At 41.2% G+C, this 20,135-nt stretch overlaps 1 protein-coding gene across 1 annotated transcript; it reads right to left on the reverse strand.

Annotated features, from left to right (window-relative positions):
- Positions 1-1,619: 1,619 nt before the first annotated feature.
- XKR9 (XK related 9) lies at positions 1,620-9,209 on the reverse strand (the record flags this gene model as incomplete). The annotated part of the gene is made up of 3 exons (XM_084621394.1): positions 1,620-2,299; positions 2,917-3,140; positions 8,938-9,209. 3 exons carry the CDS (start codon positions 9,207-9,209, stop codon positions 1,659-1,661), a joined length of 1,137 nt encoding a protein of 378 aa, XP_084477520.1. The 3' UTR covers positions 1,620-1,658.
- Positions 9,210-20,135: the final 10,926 nt, after the last annotated feature.

Below are 20,135 nucleotides of genomic sequence, written 5' to 3' on the forward strand. Positions count from 1 at the left end.
ACCCCCTCCCCATGTTGGGTGAGCAGAGTGGATCCTTAAAGGGACTGTTCAGTCGTGGGTGCAGCTGCCAAGATGCTCGAACGGCCTCAATCCTCAGGCAAGACACCTATCACACACCCACCGCCTGCGTGTCGGTCTGTGACTAGGAACTTCCGGATTTCACTGTCCTGTTCCCATCGCCACTTGCCAATCACCACCAGACTTTTGACTTGTGCAAATGTTATTTTCCCAAAAACTGGAAGATGCCTGTGTGGGACTTCTTTTAAAGTGGGGAGACTGGTGCACAACAGTCACCACACTACCCTTGACAGATAGAGGACTTGAAACCAATGGCATGGACACCATGATGATTGGAAATCCTCAGTTTGCTGCAGTCTTCATCCACCTTCACAGCCGTTGTAACATTACATAACAGCTGTATACCAGGACTCTAGCCTTCCCTATGCTGAGACTAAGGTTATGTCTACACTACTGCGGGATCGATGCTGTTGCAATCAATGCACCGGGGGTCGATTTAGCGGATCTAGTGAACACCCACTAAATCGATGGCAGAGTGCTCTCTGGTCGACTCCAGTACTCCACCGGGAATGAGAGGAGTAAGGTAAGTCAATGGGAGAGTGTCTCCCGTCAACCCAGTGCGGAGCAGTCACCGCAGTAAATCAACCTAAGCTATGTCGACTCCAGCTACATTAGTGATGTAGCTGGAGTCACGTAACTTAGTGTAGACATAGCCTAACACTTAAAGCATTAGACCTAAAAACCATTGGGAGAGAAAAGTTTCAAGGGAGATATCTCTTCCTCTGTGTGAGATTCCTGCCTTTAGCTTTTAGTCATTTAGACTGCAGTGCTGGTATAATCCAGGTCTGCAAGCTACTGGCATCTGAAAATCCACACAGGGTGTGTGGGAGGATGAGAGCACAGCAATGAAACAGGAGGGTGTGTTACCAGAGCATCTGTAAAATATACTGATTGAGCACATCTCCGCAAAAGCATTTTCTGGCCAGGGTCCTATTGCACTGTGGCCCAATTAAAGTTACTGTTTCCTGGTAGAACTCCCAGGGGAGGGCTCTGGGTTTGTAGCTACCCTTCCTAGAGAATACATGTACCTCTCTCACCAGGAGGGTAAATCCAGTCCTCTGTGATCCCTGTGTTCAGGTACAGTTAACAGATCATGGTCCTTGGTTATTTCAGATGAAGCCCAGGCCTTTAACACTGCCAAGCAAGGAGATGTGAGCCTTGTTTTGAAAAGAAGTACATTTCAGAAACAAAGACAATATCAACAGTAACTTGATTTGGTTTTCTTTTCCTACATTCTGTGTGGACAAAATAAAACTGGGTTTGGGTGGGAAAGTAGGATTGGTTGTTTGTTTTGCCTTTACAAGGGCTATTTTTGTATTTTATTTATTTTGCAAGTGATAGAAAAACACCAATATTCTTTGCAGAAGTGTTTAGTTTATTTTATAAAGTCTTTGCTTTGTAGGGTAGTACAGCAGAACCAATAATTATTCAGAGCTGGTAACTACTACCATTCCCATTAGCAATTATTTTACTTGAAATGCTCACTGCAAGTAGGAAAAGTAAAGACAGAGTAAGTGACAGTCCAGGTAATATTTGCTTCGATTTGCACATATTTAAAAATTCACATAATTCTATCCTCTTCATTGCATTATGAAATTTCTTATTCTACTGGTTTCTTCTTTTTCTCTTTCTCTTGCTAGTCCATCAACTTTATCTGAAGCACTTTCTTGTTTGAAATAAATAGTGGGGTGGAAAAACATATAATAAACAATAAGACAAATAATACCTAACACCAGAGTGAGAAAAACTGTGATGCTCACAAATGTAAAATATAATTGCTCAGTAACTGAAGTCTTCCAGAACACACACATTATGCCTGAAGTTACAAGCACATGAGTGGCATAATAACTAGAAATATGTATTTTTGTTTGTTCCCCCTTGACATTAAAAAATGTAAAAATAAGAATGATCCCAACAACAGTCCTGTATAAAAATTCCATCCTCTTAGATTTGCAAAACATAGTGTGTTGCTTCAAAGTCCAGCTGAAGCCCAAGGTCCAAAGAAATATTAGCAGAAATATACTACTTATGATATTTAATAGGGTGGCCAGTGCAATACTCAGTATCCAAGAAGTCAGTGTGAACAGTTTATACAAGAGGTACAGTAACTTAGGAGGCACCCCAGCAAATTGATTTTTATCAGGCAGAGATTTTCGTAATGATATCTGATAGTCAAGTGTTGACCAGGAAATGCTGCAGAAAGATGTGATGATGGAAGCATCTAAATAAAACACAAGGATAGATGTTAGTTCCATGGAAAAACTTAATATATTTTTACTTAAACATTCTTTATATCTGAGAGGAAGAATGGTCCTGTTGTTGGGGCACTTGTGAGTCCCAGGTTCAATTCCTTGCTCCTCCACTAATTTCTGTGTGACCTTGGGCAAGTTACTTAGCCTTTTATGTTCCTCAGTTCCCCATCTGTAAAATGGGGATAATAGCACTGCCCTACATCATAGAGGTGTTGTTAGGAGGAATATATTAAAGACTGTGAGGAGCTCAGTAATGGGAGCCATAGAAGTACCTTAGATATCTACCTATTCAATAAGTGAAAACAAAATAGACTACTCTGAAATGATTCAGTTGGTTACATCCATTAGCTTTCACTTATCAAACACAATACAATGTTATTCTTAAGTATTATTATTACATATTACAGTGTAACTTTTCCCAGAGTTTAGTAAAATAGATAACCTAATAGAGGAAGTTTTAAACTAAATGTTAAATAAAATTGTACTGGGATATGACAGGGAATACTTTAAAGTTTTACCTGATACTAGTGATTGCCTTCTTAGTGGAGATTTAACTATATTCAACTTTCAAATGAGAGAGACTTACACTGACTGAAGGCAGCCTTGTCATGCTCCATCAGGATGTAAATCTGAAGAATGAGCTGGGGTGTCGTCTTCAGGAAAGTCTTAAATACCCTGAGCATACTAATATCAGCCAATGCATCAATGGCACGTTTATGAATGATACTGGCAGGGCCCCCAGTAAGTTCATCTCCAGAGCAGTTTTGTTTAAAAGCAGCCTGGTAGCCATGTTTCAGTGCAAACCAATATCTACAAAGAGAAATATATATATAAAAACTTGGTTAGACAGAGTTTTTTTTAAAGCACTGTTCTACAAAATAGTGAAAACTAGTTAAGATTTTAGCCATTTTGTTCTCAGTTCAAAGTATCATTATTTGTTTTTAATTCTCTTTGAATGGGAAACTTTACTTCTTACTAATGCAAAATGCACATTGAGGTTAATGTTAGTAATGGGTGCAATCAAAGTAAATTGAATGGAATGAGATTGGCCTGAGTAAAGACCATAGGATTGAGTTAATTAAGTTTAATTTCTTTAAACAGGATATATTTCTGAATCTCCCCTTTGCCGCCTCCTTGTCCCCTTCACTTTAGGATGACACTTTCATTTTTCATGCACCCAGATCCCTAGATGTACACATGCAAACTGGAGATTGTGCATACATGAAACTATGTGTGTATGCATGTATCCCCTAACATGCACATCAGCTGATTTGCACATCTACATCAAATTTGCGCATTCTTTTGTGGGTTCATTTTTTTAAATGTAGCCCTAATTCTTTAAGCTGTTTCTTTTCTAAGGAACCCAAGAGACTTTCAATACAGAAAATAACTGTCAGGACACACATATTTCATACAATGATATGATCTGGATGGTGTCATATGATAAATCAGATTCTTTGTCAGATATTGAGGGCGTATAAATGACCTCTCAAAACACTTCTATTTTGTCCTTAAGGCTATATAATCATTTCCTTTGAAAGAAAACTAAATGGAATGATACATTATACTGGAGCTAGTGAATCATGACAGATTTACTTCCTGCCTTGTGAAGTACCTTTTCTGTTCAAGATATCTGTATTGCCATGTGGGAGACCTATGTTTAATTCCCAGTACCAAGTCATTTGTTTTTCAGTCCTAGAGGAGTTGGCAGGGCTGTGGAAATAGAGTGCTTAGCTTTAGCCCCTTGAGGGGAGGGAATATTAAACTCTAGTCAAAAGAGACACCATTTGGACATTTAAGGAAGCAACTGTGATCATCTGCACACAGAAATCTATTCAGTCCTCCTTGGGGAAAAAAATGATAGCTGCAAGCAGATGTAGGACCAGATCCACAGCTGGTGTAAATCAGTGTAGATCCTTTGATGTCAGGAGTTACACCTGTGCTACCTAAGGATCTGGCCCATTGCCTCCAAAGTGGAAGTTTAAAGTAGGGTGAGGAAAGCCCTGCAGATAGTAGGTATGGTGAGCCAAGTCTAAAAGAACAGGCTCTAAGGGATAATTACATCATTTATTTCCTGTGGAATTGTTTAGCAATAAACAAAGAGTCTTTCAGAACCAGTTAGCAATGAACATACAAGAAAGAAAATCTCCTAATAAGTATCCATGAAGGCCTCACCCCGTCATCTTTCAAGGCAAAGTAACAATCTCTTTCTTCCACTGAGTGCTTGCCCAGTCTCTGCTTTTAAGTGATTCATAAACATCTGGTGTGCAAATTGTCTGCTGAAGAGAGACCATTCAGTTATCATTGATTCCACTTTCAAATCCCTGGAACTTCCACTAGCCTTGTCCAGAGAACCGATTCTAACTCCACCATTGGCAAAACAGTGGAAAAACAGCCATTCCACTAGGGAATTATCCTTTATTTTGCCTACTTTTTTTGGTGGTGTGTCCCGTGGCTAGGGTTTTCCTGAGAAGACTGGTTCCAGCTCTGAAATATATACTAACAGTGAACACATCTTAGAAGTTCAGATTAGGCTCAAAGTAGCATCCAAAAGTTTGGACACTTCTCTGACATGTTCAAACCTCTTTGCTTTTCAAATCAGACTGTAAAACACACCCAAAAAACCCCCCCTCTTGACTCGATTTGTGCCTGAAATACCACTAAAAAAAAAAATAGGCTGTTTTCAGAGATGCTGAAATGCCATGATCTTTCTAAAGCTCAAAAATATTCATATTTTGAGGTAAGTTTCTTAATTTAGCCAAACCATGTTTTATACTGCTGCCCGTCACCATAGTACTGAGAGCTTTCCATGTAAAATTGATAGTCATTCTGAAAGAATTCTAATGCAGGGACAGTTTAAGCACAGCTCAGACTCCTTGCAGAGCCATTCTAGGGGGCTTCCAGGCACAAGGCCCAAAATTCCAAGTGTGACCTCTCTCCCTACATTTGGCCAACTACCCTATGGTGCTAGCTGGGGGTTCCACACCGGGGACATGGGTGGGGAAAATAGTGATTGTTTACAGAAATGGTGAATGCATCTGAGGACTGAGTTAAAATGGGGAAGCTACAACCACACCTGGCTGCTTCAGCAGAGAGACCAGTAGTGAATAGGCATGGAAACTGAACTACCCTTTTCATCAGTGTAGGTGGGTGATCCCTCTAGGTCAGGGGTGAGGCACATTGGTGGGGACAGCCTGCAGTGCTGGAGCTCATGATATTTCTGTTCAGTAGACAGATTTCAGTCACCTGAATTTTAACTATGACACCTTTCACCAGCATTAAGAGCCAAATCCTGCTCTGTGGCCATGGAGGATACAGGTCCTATGACAATGCTTTGCTTTAACAGAGGAAAAGGAGAGAGGCGGGATTTGAACATCTATGCCACCTACCTGCTGCAGTGATCTGCTTTGTGTGGGATCCCTGTGTCCCAGCAATGCACTACCCATTGTCCCCAAAGAAGGCAGAGTGTACACCAGCCTCGGGCCTAAGCATTGCAGTCCTGAAGCAGCAGTCACAGCTACAGAGCAGCTACGTTACTACTTCATGGCCTAGAGCAGTGGTCTCCAAACTGGGGTGCACACACCCCAGGGGGTGTGCGAGATGATCCCAGGGGGTGCGCGGCAGCAGGATCGCTGCCAGACGGCACTCTGCCATTTTTGTTCTTCGGCAGAAGCTCTGCATGTCCAGGGCTGGTGTTCCCCTCTGGCGGCCCACCTGTGGCAGGTCTTCCGGTCTTCTTCTGTCAGCAGCACGCCTGCAGCAGGTCTTCCAGGGTGCATGAGCCAAAAAGTTTGGAGACCACTGGCCTAGAGATGCCCTTCTCCTTGCAGAGATTCTTACAATGCAACCTTGACATACAAGCTGTGCACTACTTCCATGATTTGGTTCTGACTCCATTACTTAAAAGAAAGAAACTTACAGGTGGAATTGTTTTCTTGTATTACATTTGTTGCATATCTATTTTACTGTGTTCTGAGTAATCTTCCATAAATAAAATCCTGCACTGCTTGGCAAAACATCTGTAACTTTTTCAAGTTATAAAACAATTAAGAATGCAAACATCTGGTTCTTGCCTCTGAAATGTAAACATCTGTATAGTTTGCAATGTTTTCAAGAAAAACTGTTAAAGTAAATCAACCTGTTACACACACTCAACCATCAGAGCCTGAGTTTGTCCAAACACCAAGTAAGTGCAAATCTGATGCACTGAATATGAGCTCCAGAGCTCAGACCTGAGGGAGCAGATGTGGTAAGAGGTGAACACCACATATGTTGTTAAAGGGATTCCTCTAGAATAAGATGTGTACTGCATATTATAGAATCATAGGACTAGAAGGCATCTTGAGAGGTCATCTAGTCCAGTCCCCTGCCTCATGGCAGGACTAAGTATTATCTAGACCATTCCTGACAGGTGTTTGTTTAATCTGCTCTTTAAAATTTCCAATGATGGAGATTCCACAACCTCCCTAGGGGTTATCATGTCCCCAACTGTTATCATGTCCCCTCTCGGTCTTCTCTTTTCCAGACTAAACAAAGCCAGTTTTTTTCAATCTTCCTTCATAGGTCACGTTTTCTGGAACTTTAATCATTTTTGTCGCTCTTCTCTGGATTCTCTCCAGTTTGTCCACATCCTTCTTTAAATGTGGCACCCAGAACTGGACACAATACTCCAGTTGAGGCTTAAACAGTGCAGAGTTGAGTGAAAGAATTATTTCTCATGTCTTGCTTACAACACTCCTGCTAATACAGCCCAGAATGATGTTCGCTTTTTTTGCAACAGCGTTACACTGTTGACTCATATTTAGCTTGTGGTCCACTATGACCCCCAGATCCCTTTCTGCAGTACTCCTTCCTAGACACTCATTTCCCATTTTGTATGTGTGCAACTGATTGTTCCTTCCTAAATGGAGTACTTTGCATTTGTTCTTCTTGAATTTCATCCTATTTACTTCAGACCATTTCTCCACTTTGTCCAGATCATTTTGAATTTTAATCCTATCTTCCAAAGCACTTGCATCCCCTCCCAGGTTGGTATCGTCCGCAAACTTTATAAGTGTACTCTCTATGCCAAGGATCTCAAACACGTGGCCCGCTGGGTTATTTTCTGCAGCCCGCCAGCTCCCCGCAGCCTCCTCCCCACCTCCCCAGCGTTTACGTAGAGCGGCTCCAGCCCTGCGTGCATCAGGGGCAGGGCAGGCTCCCTCCCTGCCTGCCCTGCCCCCGCACCACTCCGGGAAGTGGCTGGGACCTGGGGGAGAAGGAGGGGGGCCACAGGGGTCTGTGTGTTGCCCTGGCTGCTCTTCCAGGTACCTCCCCCGAAGCGCCCATTGGCTGGGAACGGGGAACCTTGGGAGCTTTGGGGGAGGTACCTAGAGGAGCAGCCATGAAAACACACAGACCCCTTTGCCCCCCACCCCAGGTTCCAGCTGCTTACCGGAACGGCGCAGGGGCAGGGCGGGCAGGGAGCCTGCCCTGTCCCCAGTGTGCGCCGGGCCGGACCCACCCCCTGAACCCCTCCTGCACCCCGACCCCCTGCCCTGAGCCCCCTGCTGCACTCCGCACCCTTGCCCCGAGCCCCTGCCGCACCCCGCACCCCTCCTGCACTCCCTGGGGGCAGGGAGGAGGCGGAGTTGGGGTGGGGGTTTCAGGGAAGGGGTTGGAATGGGGGCAGGGGTAGGAAAAGGTGGGGCAGGATGGGGCCTCATGGAAGAGGTGGAATGGGGGCGGGGCCGGGGCAGTGGGGGGGGGGTGTCAGTGGTGCGGCCCTCGGACCAATGTACTAGTCCTCATGTGGCCCTCGTGGTCATTTGAGTTTGAGATCCGTGCTTTATGCCATTATCTAAATCATTGATGAAGATATTGAACAGAACCAGATCCAGAACTGGTCCCTGCAGGACCCCATTTGTTAAGTCCTTCCAGCATGACTGTGAACCACTGATAACTACTCTCTGGGAATGGTTTTCCAACCAGTTTTGCACCCACCTTATAGTATCTCCATCTAGGTTGCATTTCCCTAGTTTGTTTATGAGAAGGTCATGCGAGACAGTATCAAAAGCTTTACTAAATTATCAATTATCTATTTTTTCAGGATAGATTTGTTAGACTGTTCATAAATTATAAATATTTTAGCATCCATTCTGGCCACTCAGACAGCTCATTTGAATATAAAACTTATATAATTTTTGAAACAACCCACCATTTCATTTAGCATCTGCAGATGAGCTGAGTGCCATAAATAAACCAACATGCAAAATCAGGTCTATGAAAAAATTTGCTCATTACAAAATAGCAACCACAGCTGTTAGGGATCCCGGCAGTTTATATATTTTAAAAGAACACATTTCATCAACTATGTTACAAATGATACCTCACTTTACTAAAAGTGAAAGTTGTTTTTTTTTTAAATTAACTCTTTATTATGTACTCCCTCATTTTGGACAATGAAAATAGATTGTCAGTTTCACATTTTTTAAAGTTAGTTCCAATGAATTTTGCTTTCAGTTTCTTATGTATTAGCTCACGGTTGCAATATTGGGAGGCAATACTGTAGGAGAGTGTTTAAAAGCAATATGATTTATTTTTTTAATATTTGAAAGTTGGCCTTTACCTTGTAAAAATTCCACCATGCAAGAAATGAAGTAGAAAAATCCAGTTCAGCTTCCGAGGATAAGGGCTTTCACAGTCTTCTTTAAACCATTCATAACTAAAAATCTGTACTATTACTGATGACAGACTCCTAAAAACCAGTGTCAAAATACCCAAAGAATATTGTCCCTCACAGAAATAGTTACTAGTGACCCAGATATCTGCTGCAATATCAGCTACATAAATTACAATTCCAAGAACTGACATAGTAAAATTCCACTTAGTTAATTTCATTATGAGTTAGTTTTCCATTATTGTCATTGCGTTATCACTTAATATAAGAAGGAGAAGAAGTCAGAGCATATCTAAATACACTCTTACACCTAGTGATACAACCTTCTCATAATGTTTTCTATAAAGGAAAGCTGTAGTGTATATTTTCAGTATGGAAAATTGAATCAAAATAAAGAGACTTCAATTTTTATGCTCTTTGCTAGAATACTAAACTAATTCCATTGCTACATGTCCATTCCAGAAAGCGTACGTGTAAACATCTTTTTAATTATGCTGGTAGATGTCATTCTTCCTAGTTTCTGGCTCCTGAAAAGAAGAATAAATGAAGGATCACCAATAACAAGAGCAATAATTCAGAAAAGCATAAAGCCCCCCAGCAATTCACATAATAATTTAAAAGGAAAAGCAAAGTGTATGCGGGATGCTCATGGACAATCACTGGGAAAGATAAATGTCTGACCAGTTGAAATTACTCTCCTGACAGCAGTGATTCTGAACCTTGCCCGGTATGAGTGGAACTTTCTTGTTATAAGTGGACATTTCTAAGTGTAGAGTTAAGAGATGCTAAGAAAGAAGCCCGATACCATGAGCTTTTTAAACCTCAGTTAATGTGGGTAAAGATTGTGACTCCTTCCCAACACTACTCATTAAGACAGAATATTCATGAAAGCCCGCCTTTCTGGACTCTCAAAAGATATAAGAGAGGCAAGTCGGGTAAGGTAATATCTTTTACTGGACCAACTTCTGTTGGTGACAGCACACACTTTTGATCTTACACAGAGCTCTTCTTCAGACCCTTCTTACCTCACCCACCTTGTCTCTCTAATCTCCTGGGACTTACATGGCTACAACACTTTTTTAAAAAATGTCTTCCACAGTCAATAGCTAATCCATGAGAATCTGGGCTTGTTCAAGATACTACCTTCTTCCTCTGCCTCTGAGTGCCCACAAAGAGTGGAGAACAATCATACCTTGAATACACATCATTATACAGCTACACACATTGTGTGATTGGAAGACTTTTCACTGTTTAATGGTTTTATCTTTCACGTTTGTCCATATTCAGTGACTACAAAAGAGTACCCCTTAGGCTACTGAACAGGATCAAGGCTGTTTGCATGAATGATCATTCCTATGAAGGAATCACTAGCCAGACCCTGCTTTACTGTAGAATATGTATCCTTATTATCGGGGGAAGCAGATTACAGTCCCTACATTAAGGTTGCCTAACAATTTCCATAATAATGATTTTTGTGACTTTTTCTTTGACAATCTCACACACCTCTATTGTTTTCAGCAGACCTTTGATATTCAGCAGAGGGAATGTCCTTGAGGGATCAGTCTTGGGACCAATCTTCTTTAACATTTTCATTCATGACCTTGGCAAAAACGTGGGAATGTGCTAACAAAATCTGCAGATGACACAAAGTTGGGAGGTATTGCCAATCCAGAGGAGGACCAGAATATCATACAAGATCTGGAGGACCTTGAAAACTGGAGAAATAGAAATGGGATGAAATTTAATAGTACTAAGTGCAAGGTCATGCACTTAGGGACTAACTAGAATTTTTGCTACAAGCTGGAGACTTCTTAGTTGAAAGCAACAGAAGAGGAGAAAACTTTGGATGTATTGGTTGATCACAGGATGACTATGAGCTACCAGTGAAATGTGGCTGTGCATCAGGCGAAGGATTTCCAGTAAAGATAGGGAAATGTTATTGCCATTATGCCAGGCACTGGTGAGACCTCATCTGGAATACTGTGTGCAAGTCTAGTCTCCCATGTTTAAGGAGATCAATTCAAACTGGAACAGGTGCAGAGAAAGGCTACTAGTATGATCAGAGGAATGGAAAACCTACCTTATGAGAGAAGACTCAAAGAGCTTGGCTTGTTTAGCCTAACCAAACAAAGGCTGAAAGGAGATATGATTGCTCTCTATAAATACATCAGAGGATAAATAGCAGGGAGGGTGAGGCATTATTTAAGCACCAATGTTTACACAAGAACAAAGTAATATAAACTAGTCATCAACAAGTTTAGGCTTCAAATTAGACAAAGGCTTCTAACCATCAGAGGAGTGAAATTCTGGAACAACCTTCCGAGGGGAGCAGTGGGGGCAAAAAATCTAACCGGTTTCAAGACTGAGCTTGATAAGTTTATGGAGGTGATGGGATGATGAAATTGCCTACAATGGTATGTGGCCCAACCCTCCAGGATTGTCCTGGAGTATCCAGGAATTAAAGATTAAGCTTTAATTAAAGATTATGTCAGATAATGAAACCTCCAGGAATATGCCCAACCAAAATTGGCAACCCTACCCATTTGCAATTGCTAGTAGCAAAAATCCCCAGTGGTCGGAGATGGGGCACTAGATAGACGGGGCTCTGAGTTACTATAGAGAATTCTTTCCCAGGTGTCTTGCTGGGGGGTCATGCTGACATGCTCAAGGTTCAACTGATTGCCATATTTCGGATCAGGAAGGAATTTTCCCCCAAGTCAGATTGGCAGAGACCCTGGGATTTTTTTGCCTTCCTCTGCAGCATGGAGCACAGATCACTTGCTGGTTTAAACTAGAGCAAATGGTGAATTCTCTGTAACTTGAAGTCTTTAAACCATGATTTGAGGACTTCAATAACTCAGTCAGAGGTTATGGGTCTATTACAAGAGGATGGGGTGGGGGTGGCGGGGCGGGTTTTGTGACTTGAGATGTGCAGGATATCAGACTAGATGATCACAATGGCCCCTTCTGGCCTTAAAGTCTATGAGTCTATGAGCTGTGGAACTGCATTTTCTTTGTCTCATAAAATTCCATTCAGTTTTTCTTGAATTATAAACTGTTAAAAGTCACCAGTTCCCTTCTATTCTCTTACGTGCATGAGTCAGGAAATTTTTGGCAGCATACCAAAACAACCAAACATATGAAAATTCCAAAATGTCAGGCTCACACCACAACCAAAGCAGTATCAGACAGACACTTTATGGGGAACACCTGGGGGCAGCCAGCAGAGCTGGGGCAGGAAAGATTGGGAGGAAGAGAGTTGGGCTGGGCTTGCTTTGGATTTTTGTGATTTTTGGACACCTGCCCACTAAGAAGTGAACTGAGACCATTAGCTAATATGACATAGACCACAAGAAAGATTGTGACAATTCTTAATTGATATTGACCAGACCAAATTTTGAATAGTGACCTAGCTATTACGAGTCTCCTGTTCTGTCTACTTCCTATCTCAAGTCTTGGCCTGTGGCCAGTAGAGTGAGGTACTCTCAGAACTCAGATACCTGGAGTCCCTTCAACTGACAAAAAAAAAAAACCCTGTCACTAACTTCAGGAACAGCCAGCATGGATTCACCAAGGGAAGGTCATGCCTGACTAATCTAATCGCCTTTTATGATGAGATTACTGGTTCTGTGGATGAAGGGAAAGCAGTGGATGTATTGTTTCTTGACTTTAGCAAAGCTTTTGACACGGTCTCCCACAGTATTCTTATCAGCAAGTTAAGGAAGTATGGGCTGGATGAATGCACTATAAGGTGGGTAGAAAGCTGGCTAGATTGTCGGGCTCAATGGGTAGTGATCAATGGCTCCATGTCTAGTTGGCAGCCGGTATCAAGTGGAGTACCCCAAGGGTCGGTTCTGGGGCCGGTTTTGTTCAATATCTTCATAAATGATCTGGAGGATGGTGTGGATTGCACTCTCAGCAAATTTGCGGATGATACTAAACTGGGAGGAGTGGTAGATACGCTGGAGGGGAGGGATAGGATACAGAAGGACCTAGACAAATTGGAGGATTGGGCCAAAAGAAATCTGATGAGGTTCAATAAGGATAAGTGCAGGGTCCTGCACTTAGGACGGAAGAACCCAATGCACAGCTACAGACTAGGGACCGAATGGCTAGGCAGCAGTTCTGCGGAAAAGGACCTAGGGGTGACAGTGGACGAGAAGCTGGATATGAGTCAGCAGTGTGCCCTTGTTGCCAAGAAGGCCAATGGCATTTTGGGATGTATAAGTAGGGGCATAGCGAGCAGATCGAGGGACGTGATCGTTCCCCTCTATTCGACATTGGTGAGGCCTCATCTGGAGTACTGTGTCCAGTTTTGGGCCCCACACTTCAAGAGGGATGTGGATAAATTGGAGAGAGTCCAGCGAAGGGCAACAAAAATGATTAGGGGACTGGAACACATGAGTTATGAGGAGAGGCTGAGGGAGCTGGGATTGTTTAGCCTGCAGAAGAGAAGAATGAGGGGGGATTTGATAGCTGCTTTCAACTATCTGAAAGGGGGTTCCGAAGAGGATGGCTCTAGACTGTTCTCAATGGTAGCAGATGACAGAACGAGGAGTAATGGTCTCAAGTTGCAGTGGGGGAGGTTTAGATTGGATATTAGGAAAAACTTTTTCACTAAGAGGGTGGTGAAACACTGGAATGCGTTACCTAGGGAGGTGGTAGAATCTCCTTCCTTAGAGGTTTTTAAGGTCAGGCTTGACAAAGCCCTGGCTGGGATGATTTAACTGAGAATTGGTCCTGCTTCGAGCAGGGGGTTGGACTAGATGACCTTCTGGGGTCCCTTCCAACCCTGATATTCTATGATTCTATGATTCTTCCAAATATCAAGTGCAATTGACATGATCTGGGGAGGTTAGGGGAGTAAACTTTGGTACACAGTAGTGCATGAGCTAAACTGAACTTTGCACTCACTAATATTTCATAACCTAATAATAATTCTTTCACGTATGTAATATTTAAATTGGCAACCTGATAGATATGTTTCTTCAGAAAAAAAATAAAGCTCTGAATATACTTGATATGTAAGGATCACTTCACTTACCCTTAATATTTAACTGCCATTGCAATGGGACACAGTACCTATTGCACAGTTTTTAGGATGGAGGATGAAGAATAATATCACTATTTGAAAATATAAGAACGTAGCTATTGGCCACTACAGGAGGCAGAATAAGATATGATGAATAAACAGTCTGATCCAATATGATAAGTCTTATGCTTCTATATGGACAGGGAGAATATAATTGTTGATGTTGATATCTTTCAGGATAGCAGGATTAACATGGATAATGTGCAATATGCTATGGGATACCTGGGGACAAGCTTTTAGATGACTTCAGTCATGATCTGTGATTTTTGTGCCTGAAATATGTGTGTGTAAATTGCACTTCAAACTACTCATATGGGCCCAATCTCTGTACCCTTATTTCAGTATCTGAGCAACTCACAAACATTAATGAATTCATCCTCTCCACACTCTTTAATAGGGAAGTATTATAATCACTATTTTGTCAAGGTAACACAGGAATTCTGTCACGGATCCACAAACTGAATCCATATCTCCCAAACTCCACTACTGCCTTAATCACAAGACTATGCACAAATGCCTTTTTGCAGATACATCTGAAATCTCAACTGGAAATCTGACCCTTAATGTACACAAGGGTTTATGTGTAATCTATGACAGTCCTTCCAATAGTTAAAGCATCTCCTAATACCATGTGAGGTACAAGTTCAATGCCGACTTGGAGAAGGGTGTTGTCTCCTATGCCCCACAGCACCTGGAATCTCCTAGTCCCTAATCCAAGAACTCTAGGCTCAAAACTTGCTTACCATACAAGATCTGTTAAGATATCATCCATCAGAAATACAATTTTAATATCCGGTGCTAAAATATGTGCCTGTTCTGAAACCCAACATACCTTTTCACAGTCATTCTGAGATACAGCAGAAGCTGTACATTTCCTGGACACTACTGTGCTAATAAGCGATGGTCACATAAACACCACCCTATACCGGAAACCTACTGACCGCAATACTTACCTACATACCTCCAGCTTCCATCCAGGACACACCACACGATCCATTGTCTACAGCCAAGCTCCAAGATACAACCGCATTTGCTCCAATCCCTCAGACAGAGACAAACACCTACAAGATCTCTATCAAGCATTCTTAAAACTACAATACCCACCTGCTGAAGTGAAAAAACAGATTGACAGAGCCAGAAGAGTACCCAGAAGTCGCCTACTACAGGACAGGCCTAACAAAGAAAATAACAGAACGCCACTAGCTTCCACCTTCAGCCCCCAGCTAAAACCTCTCCAACGCATCAACAAAGATTTACAACCTATCCTGAAAAATGATCCCTCACTCTCACAGATCTTGGGAGACAGACCAGTCCTTGCTTACAGACAGCCCCCCAACCTGATGCAAATACTGTCCAGCAACCACACACCACAAAACAAAAACACTAACCCAGGAACCTATCCTTGCAACAAAGCCCGATGCCAACTCTATCCTCATATTTATTAAAGTGACACCATCATAGCACCTAATCACATTAGCCACACCATCAGGGGCTCGTTCACCTGCACATCTACCAATGTGATATATGCCATCATGTGCCAGCAAAGCCCCTCTGCCATGTACATTGGCCAAACAGGACAGTCTCCATGCAAAAGAATAAATGGACACAAATCTGACATCAGGAATCATAACATTCAAAACCCAGTAGGAGAACACTTCAACCTCTCTGGCCTCTCAATAAAAGATTTAAGGGTGGCAATTTTGCAACAGAAAAGCTTCAAAAACAGACTCCAACTAGAAACTGCTAAGCTTGAATTAATATGCAAACTAGATACCATTAACTTGGGTTTGAATAGAGACTGGGAGTGGCTGGGTCATTACACATGTTGAATCTATTTCCTTAAGTTAAGTATCCTCATACCTTCTTGTCAACTGTCTAAATGGGCCATCTTGATTATCACTACAAAAGTTTTTTTTCTCCTGCTGATAATAGCTCATCTTAACTACTTAGCATCTCACAGTTTGTGTGGTAACTACCAACTTATCTGTATGTGTATATATATATTACTGTATGTGTATATATATATATTACTATATGTTCCATTCTATGCATCCGATGAAGTGAGCTATAGCTCACGAAAGCTTATGCTCAGATAAATTTGTTAGTCTCTAAGGTGCCACAAGTACTGTTCTTTTTGCGGATACAGACTAACACAGCTGCTACTCTGAAAACTAAAAGGTAGACATTTACTGCTTGCAGTATATTTAAAACACTATCATAAAATGCAAACTTACCTTAATACCTGCAACAGACAAGTCAACGTTTTCACTGTAAAATCCCTGGTCTGCACCAAGCAGCTTTGAAGGTCTGAACATTTCTCATACTGTCACTGTGTGTCTTGAAAGTTTGCCATCGGCAAAAGTGAAAGGCTATGTGGCATAATGCAAACTGAAACTTAAATCTCCGGTTGACCATGTGACATAGTTAATAAACTGTGAGATATCTGGAACTGCCAATCCTTATGAATGTATACATTATTCTAATAGAATTCTAAAAAAGCCTTTATCTATGGATTTTGAATATAGTCCTAAAATAAAGGTTATTTAACTAAATCTCATTTCACGTCCTTCACTCCATGAAAGTATATCAACTTGTTGAAATAACACTGGTTTCTTAAGACTTATTGATCAAAATCAATATACATATATATGCAGATTTAGCAAAGCTTGTGAATATATTTGACTTATTAATAAATAAAGAATTGTTCGGCAGTTGTCTTTCCAATAAGATACATATAAAATGTATACAAAAGGTAGGGGTTTTGCTTTTTCATGCAATGAGATGAACAGATGAATGTGTTTTGATGCTTGAAAAAGGTAAGTGTACAAAAAAATTCTCCCTGGCAAAAATGCAATAATGGGGAAGCATAAAGATTCAATAGACTAAAAAGGGAAAGTCTGCTGATGGCCAGAAAATGCATATATCTTTTTTTAAGTGTTTTAAAAATAGCTGCAATTGCAAAGGTATAAAAATAACAAACAAAAACTCAAACAAAAAAAATCCTATATCACTAATACTTCTAACTAGCAGCTTCTAAATTATATTGGAATGATTTATTTTGTGAAATTGTTTGCATTACCCTATTCAGCAAAGTTTGTATAATAAACACAGAATTATATTTTCATGCTTAGGCAATAGAGATGTTATTATTTAGCCTCAATGAAAGTGTTTACTCTCAGCAGTTACACATATCATGGGCAAAAGATAAAAACTGAGGGCCACATTTTTAAAGGTGTTTAAGGTGTCTATCTGAACCAAAAAAAAATTTTTTTAAACTTAGCCATAAGTTAATATCATATGGTTGTATAATATGAAGCAACCTCATTTCAAAACTCATTTTGTTTAGTTCTTTTGTTGTTTATAATGTTCACACTCCCTGTTCAGACTATTTTTTCCCAAATAAATAATCTTTGGTTAGTATGCTTTTACTAAAAATGCAAACCTTCTGTCTGAATTGGAGAAGCTGAAGCAAATCACTGTCCACTCTAGAAGATCTAGTAGAATTGCAAAAACATATTAACTTCAGTCAGTGCATACTAGTAAGAGGGGTATCAAAGTTTTGTGCCTAGTGGTCAGGTTCTGGAAATGAATACCAAAGGCTTTCTTGCGGCAGAAAGAACCTGTAAATTAATTCCTCAAAGGATATTACTGCTGCCATCTACAGACCAAATAGCTTCATAGCTCCTACATGTGATTAGAAAATACATTATTTATTTAGAAGAAATTTACACTGATACTAAAAAAGAAAGAGAAACACTTGATGGTTGATTTGATAAGCAGTCAGAATCTTACCATTCAAAGCAATTAAGGAGGAAAAAAATCACCGGTACAGTTTGTGGGAGATATTTAGCAAATCTGAAGATGTTTTCCCCTTATACGTTCAGGATTATGCAAAAAAAAAAATGGATTTACATTAGAGAGAATCAGCTACCAAAATATACAAGTTGCCTAGGTATCTTCAGGTCCCATCATTTTTATATACACATCACAGATATGCTTAACCCAAGAGCCAAATTTTACCTGGTGGATGAAAATAGGTTTAATGGAGCCCCAAACAGATGCACATGTACACTGCAAAACAGCATTTTAAGGCACCTGACTTCTGGCTGAGTCCAATTCCATTCACTGACCCATGCTCAACTATAGACAGTAGGAGTAATCTAGAAGAGGGAGGGAAGGTTGTGTGTAAAGGCCACTGCTGAGTCAGAGCATATGTATATAAAATGCAGCCTTAGCCCCTCTGACTCAAAGCAACATCCTGTAATTGCCCCTCTGAGGCTGAAGATCCTGGAAAGTGAGAAATTAATGTGACGAGTGTGATATAAATAATGGTTCAGATAGATTAAAGAGACTGGCTTGGCAAAATTTTGGAGGCACCAGAATAGAGACAGCCAATAATTGTCTGTTGTCCATCTGCTGTATGGAATTTCTGGTATACACCTATAAACAGCTCCAGCCAGAATTTGGTCCCAGAGAGAGATTTTTAATCACTGCAGAAAGGATCATCAACAGATGTAGTTCTTTCCAGACCAACATCATAACACTGTCAGACCCAGACTTTGGTACCCTCCCAAAAATTCTGCTTGTAAAGATAGCACATAATCCTAATTGTGTCCCTCCCACTGTTTAGAATAGTTACCTTCACTGGATCTGTGAAGGTAGGTGTGGTGATCTGTGGGTTTCCTTTATATAGTTGTCTGGCAGGTTCCATTGTTGAAGCTGATCATGGTATCCAGAGAGATTTCCACCACAACTTCAACAACCACTACCCATCCATTAAACTCTCTCTGGAACACTCCCACACTAGCATCAACTTCCTGGATACCACCATCAACTTCAACAATGGAACCTAAAGAATACCATATACAAGAAACCCACAGATCACCACATTTACCTTCAGAGATCCAGCAGCCATCCCAAATGCACCAAGAAATCTATAGCCAGGCACTCAAATACCATAGAATATGTTCCAAGGAGAAAGTCCAGTATAAACACACTAAAACCACCTTCTCCAAAAAAGGACACTTTACCAGAGAAGTAGATCATATCATGGAATGGACCACCCAAATAACCTGAGAGAACCTGCTTCAGTATGGAAATAAAAAACCTCTCTGACCCCACACCCCTAGTTAGGTTTCAAAGTAGCAGCCGTGTTAGTCTGTATTCGCAAAAAGAAAAGGAGGACTTGTGGCACCTTAGAGACTAACAAATTTATCTGAGCATAAGCTTTCGTGAGCTACAGCTCACTTCATCGGATGCATTCAGTGGAAAATACGGTGGGGAGATTTATATACATAGAGAACATGAAACAATGGGTGTTACCATACACACTGTAACAAGAGTGATCTCTTAAGGTGAGCTATTACCAGCAGGAGAGCGGGGGGGGAGGGGGGACCTTTTGTAGTGATAATCAAGGTGGGCCATTTCCAGCAGTTGACAAGAACGTCTGAGGAACAGTGGGGGGCGGAGGAGGGGAATAAACATGGGGAAATAGTTTACTTTGTGTAATGACCCATCCACTCCCAGTCTCTATTCAAGCCTAAGTTAATTGTATCCAGTTTGCAAATTAATTCCAATTCAGCAGTCTCTCGTTGGAGTCTGTTTTTGAAGTTTTTTGCTGAAGAATTGCGACTTTTAGGTCTGTAATCGAGTGACCAAAGAGATTGAAGTGTTCTCCAACTGGTTTTTGAATGTTATAATTCTTGACATCTGATTTGTGTCCATTTATTCTTTTACGTAGAGACTGTCCAGTTTGACCAATGTACATGGCAGAGGGGCATTGCTGGCACATGATGGCATGTATCACATTGGCAGATGTGCAGGTGAACGAGCCTCTGATAGTGTGGCTGATGTGATTAGGCCCTATGATGGTGTCCCCTGAATAGATATGTGGACACAGTTGGCAACGGGCTTTGTTGCAAGGATAGGTTCCTGGGTTAGTGGTTCTGTTGTGGGGTGTGTGGTTGCTGGTGAGTATTTACTAAACCCATATGGGGTATCATTAAACAATTACAACCCATACTTCAGGGGGACTACATCCTGAAATAAATCTTCC

The sequence above is a fragment of the Lepidochelys olivacea genome (genome assembly GCF_965140295.1).
Source record: "Lepidochelys olivacea isolate rLepOli2 genome assembly, chromosome: 2".
Taxonomy (NCBI): domain Eukaryota; kingdom Metazoa; phylum Chordata; order Testudines; family Cheloniidae; genus Lepidochelys; species Lepidochelys olivacea.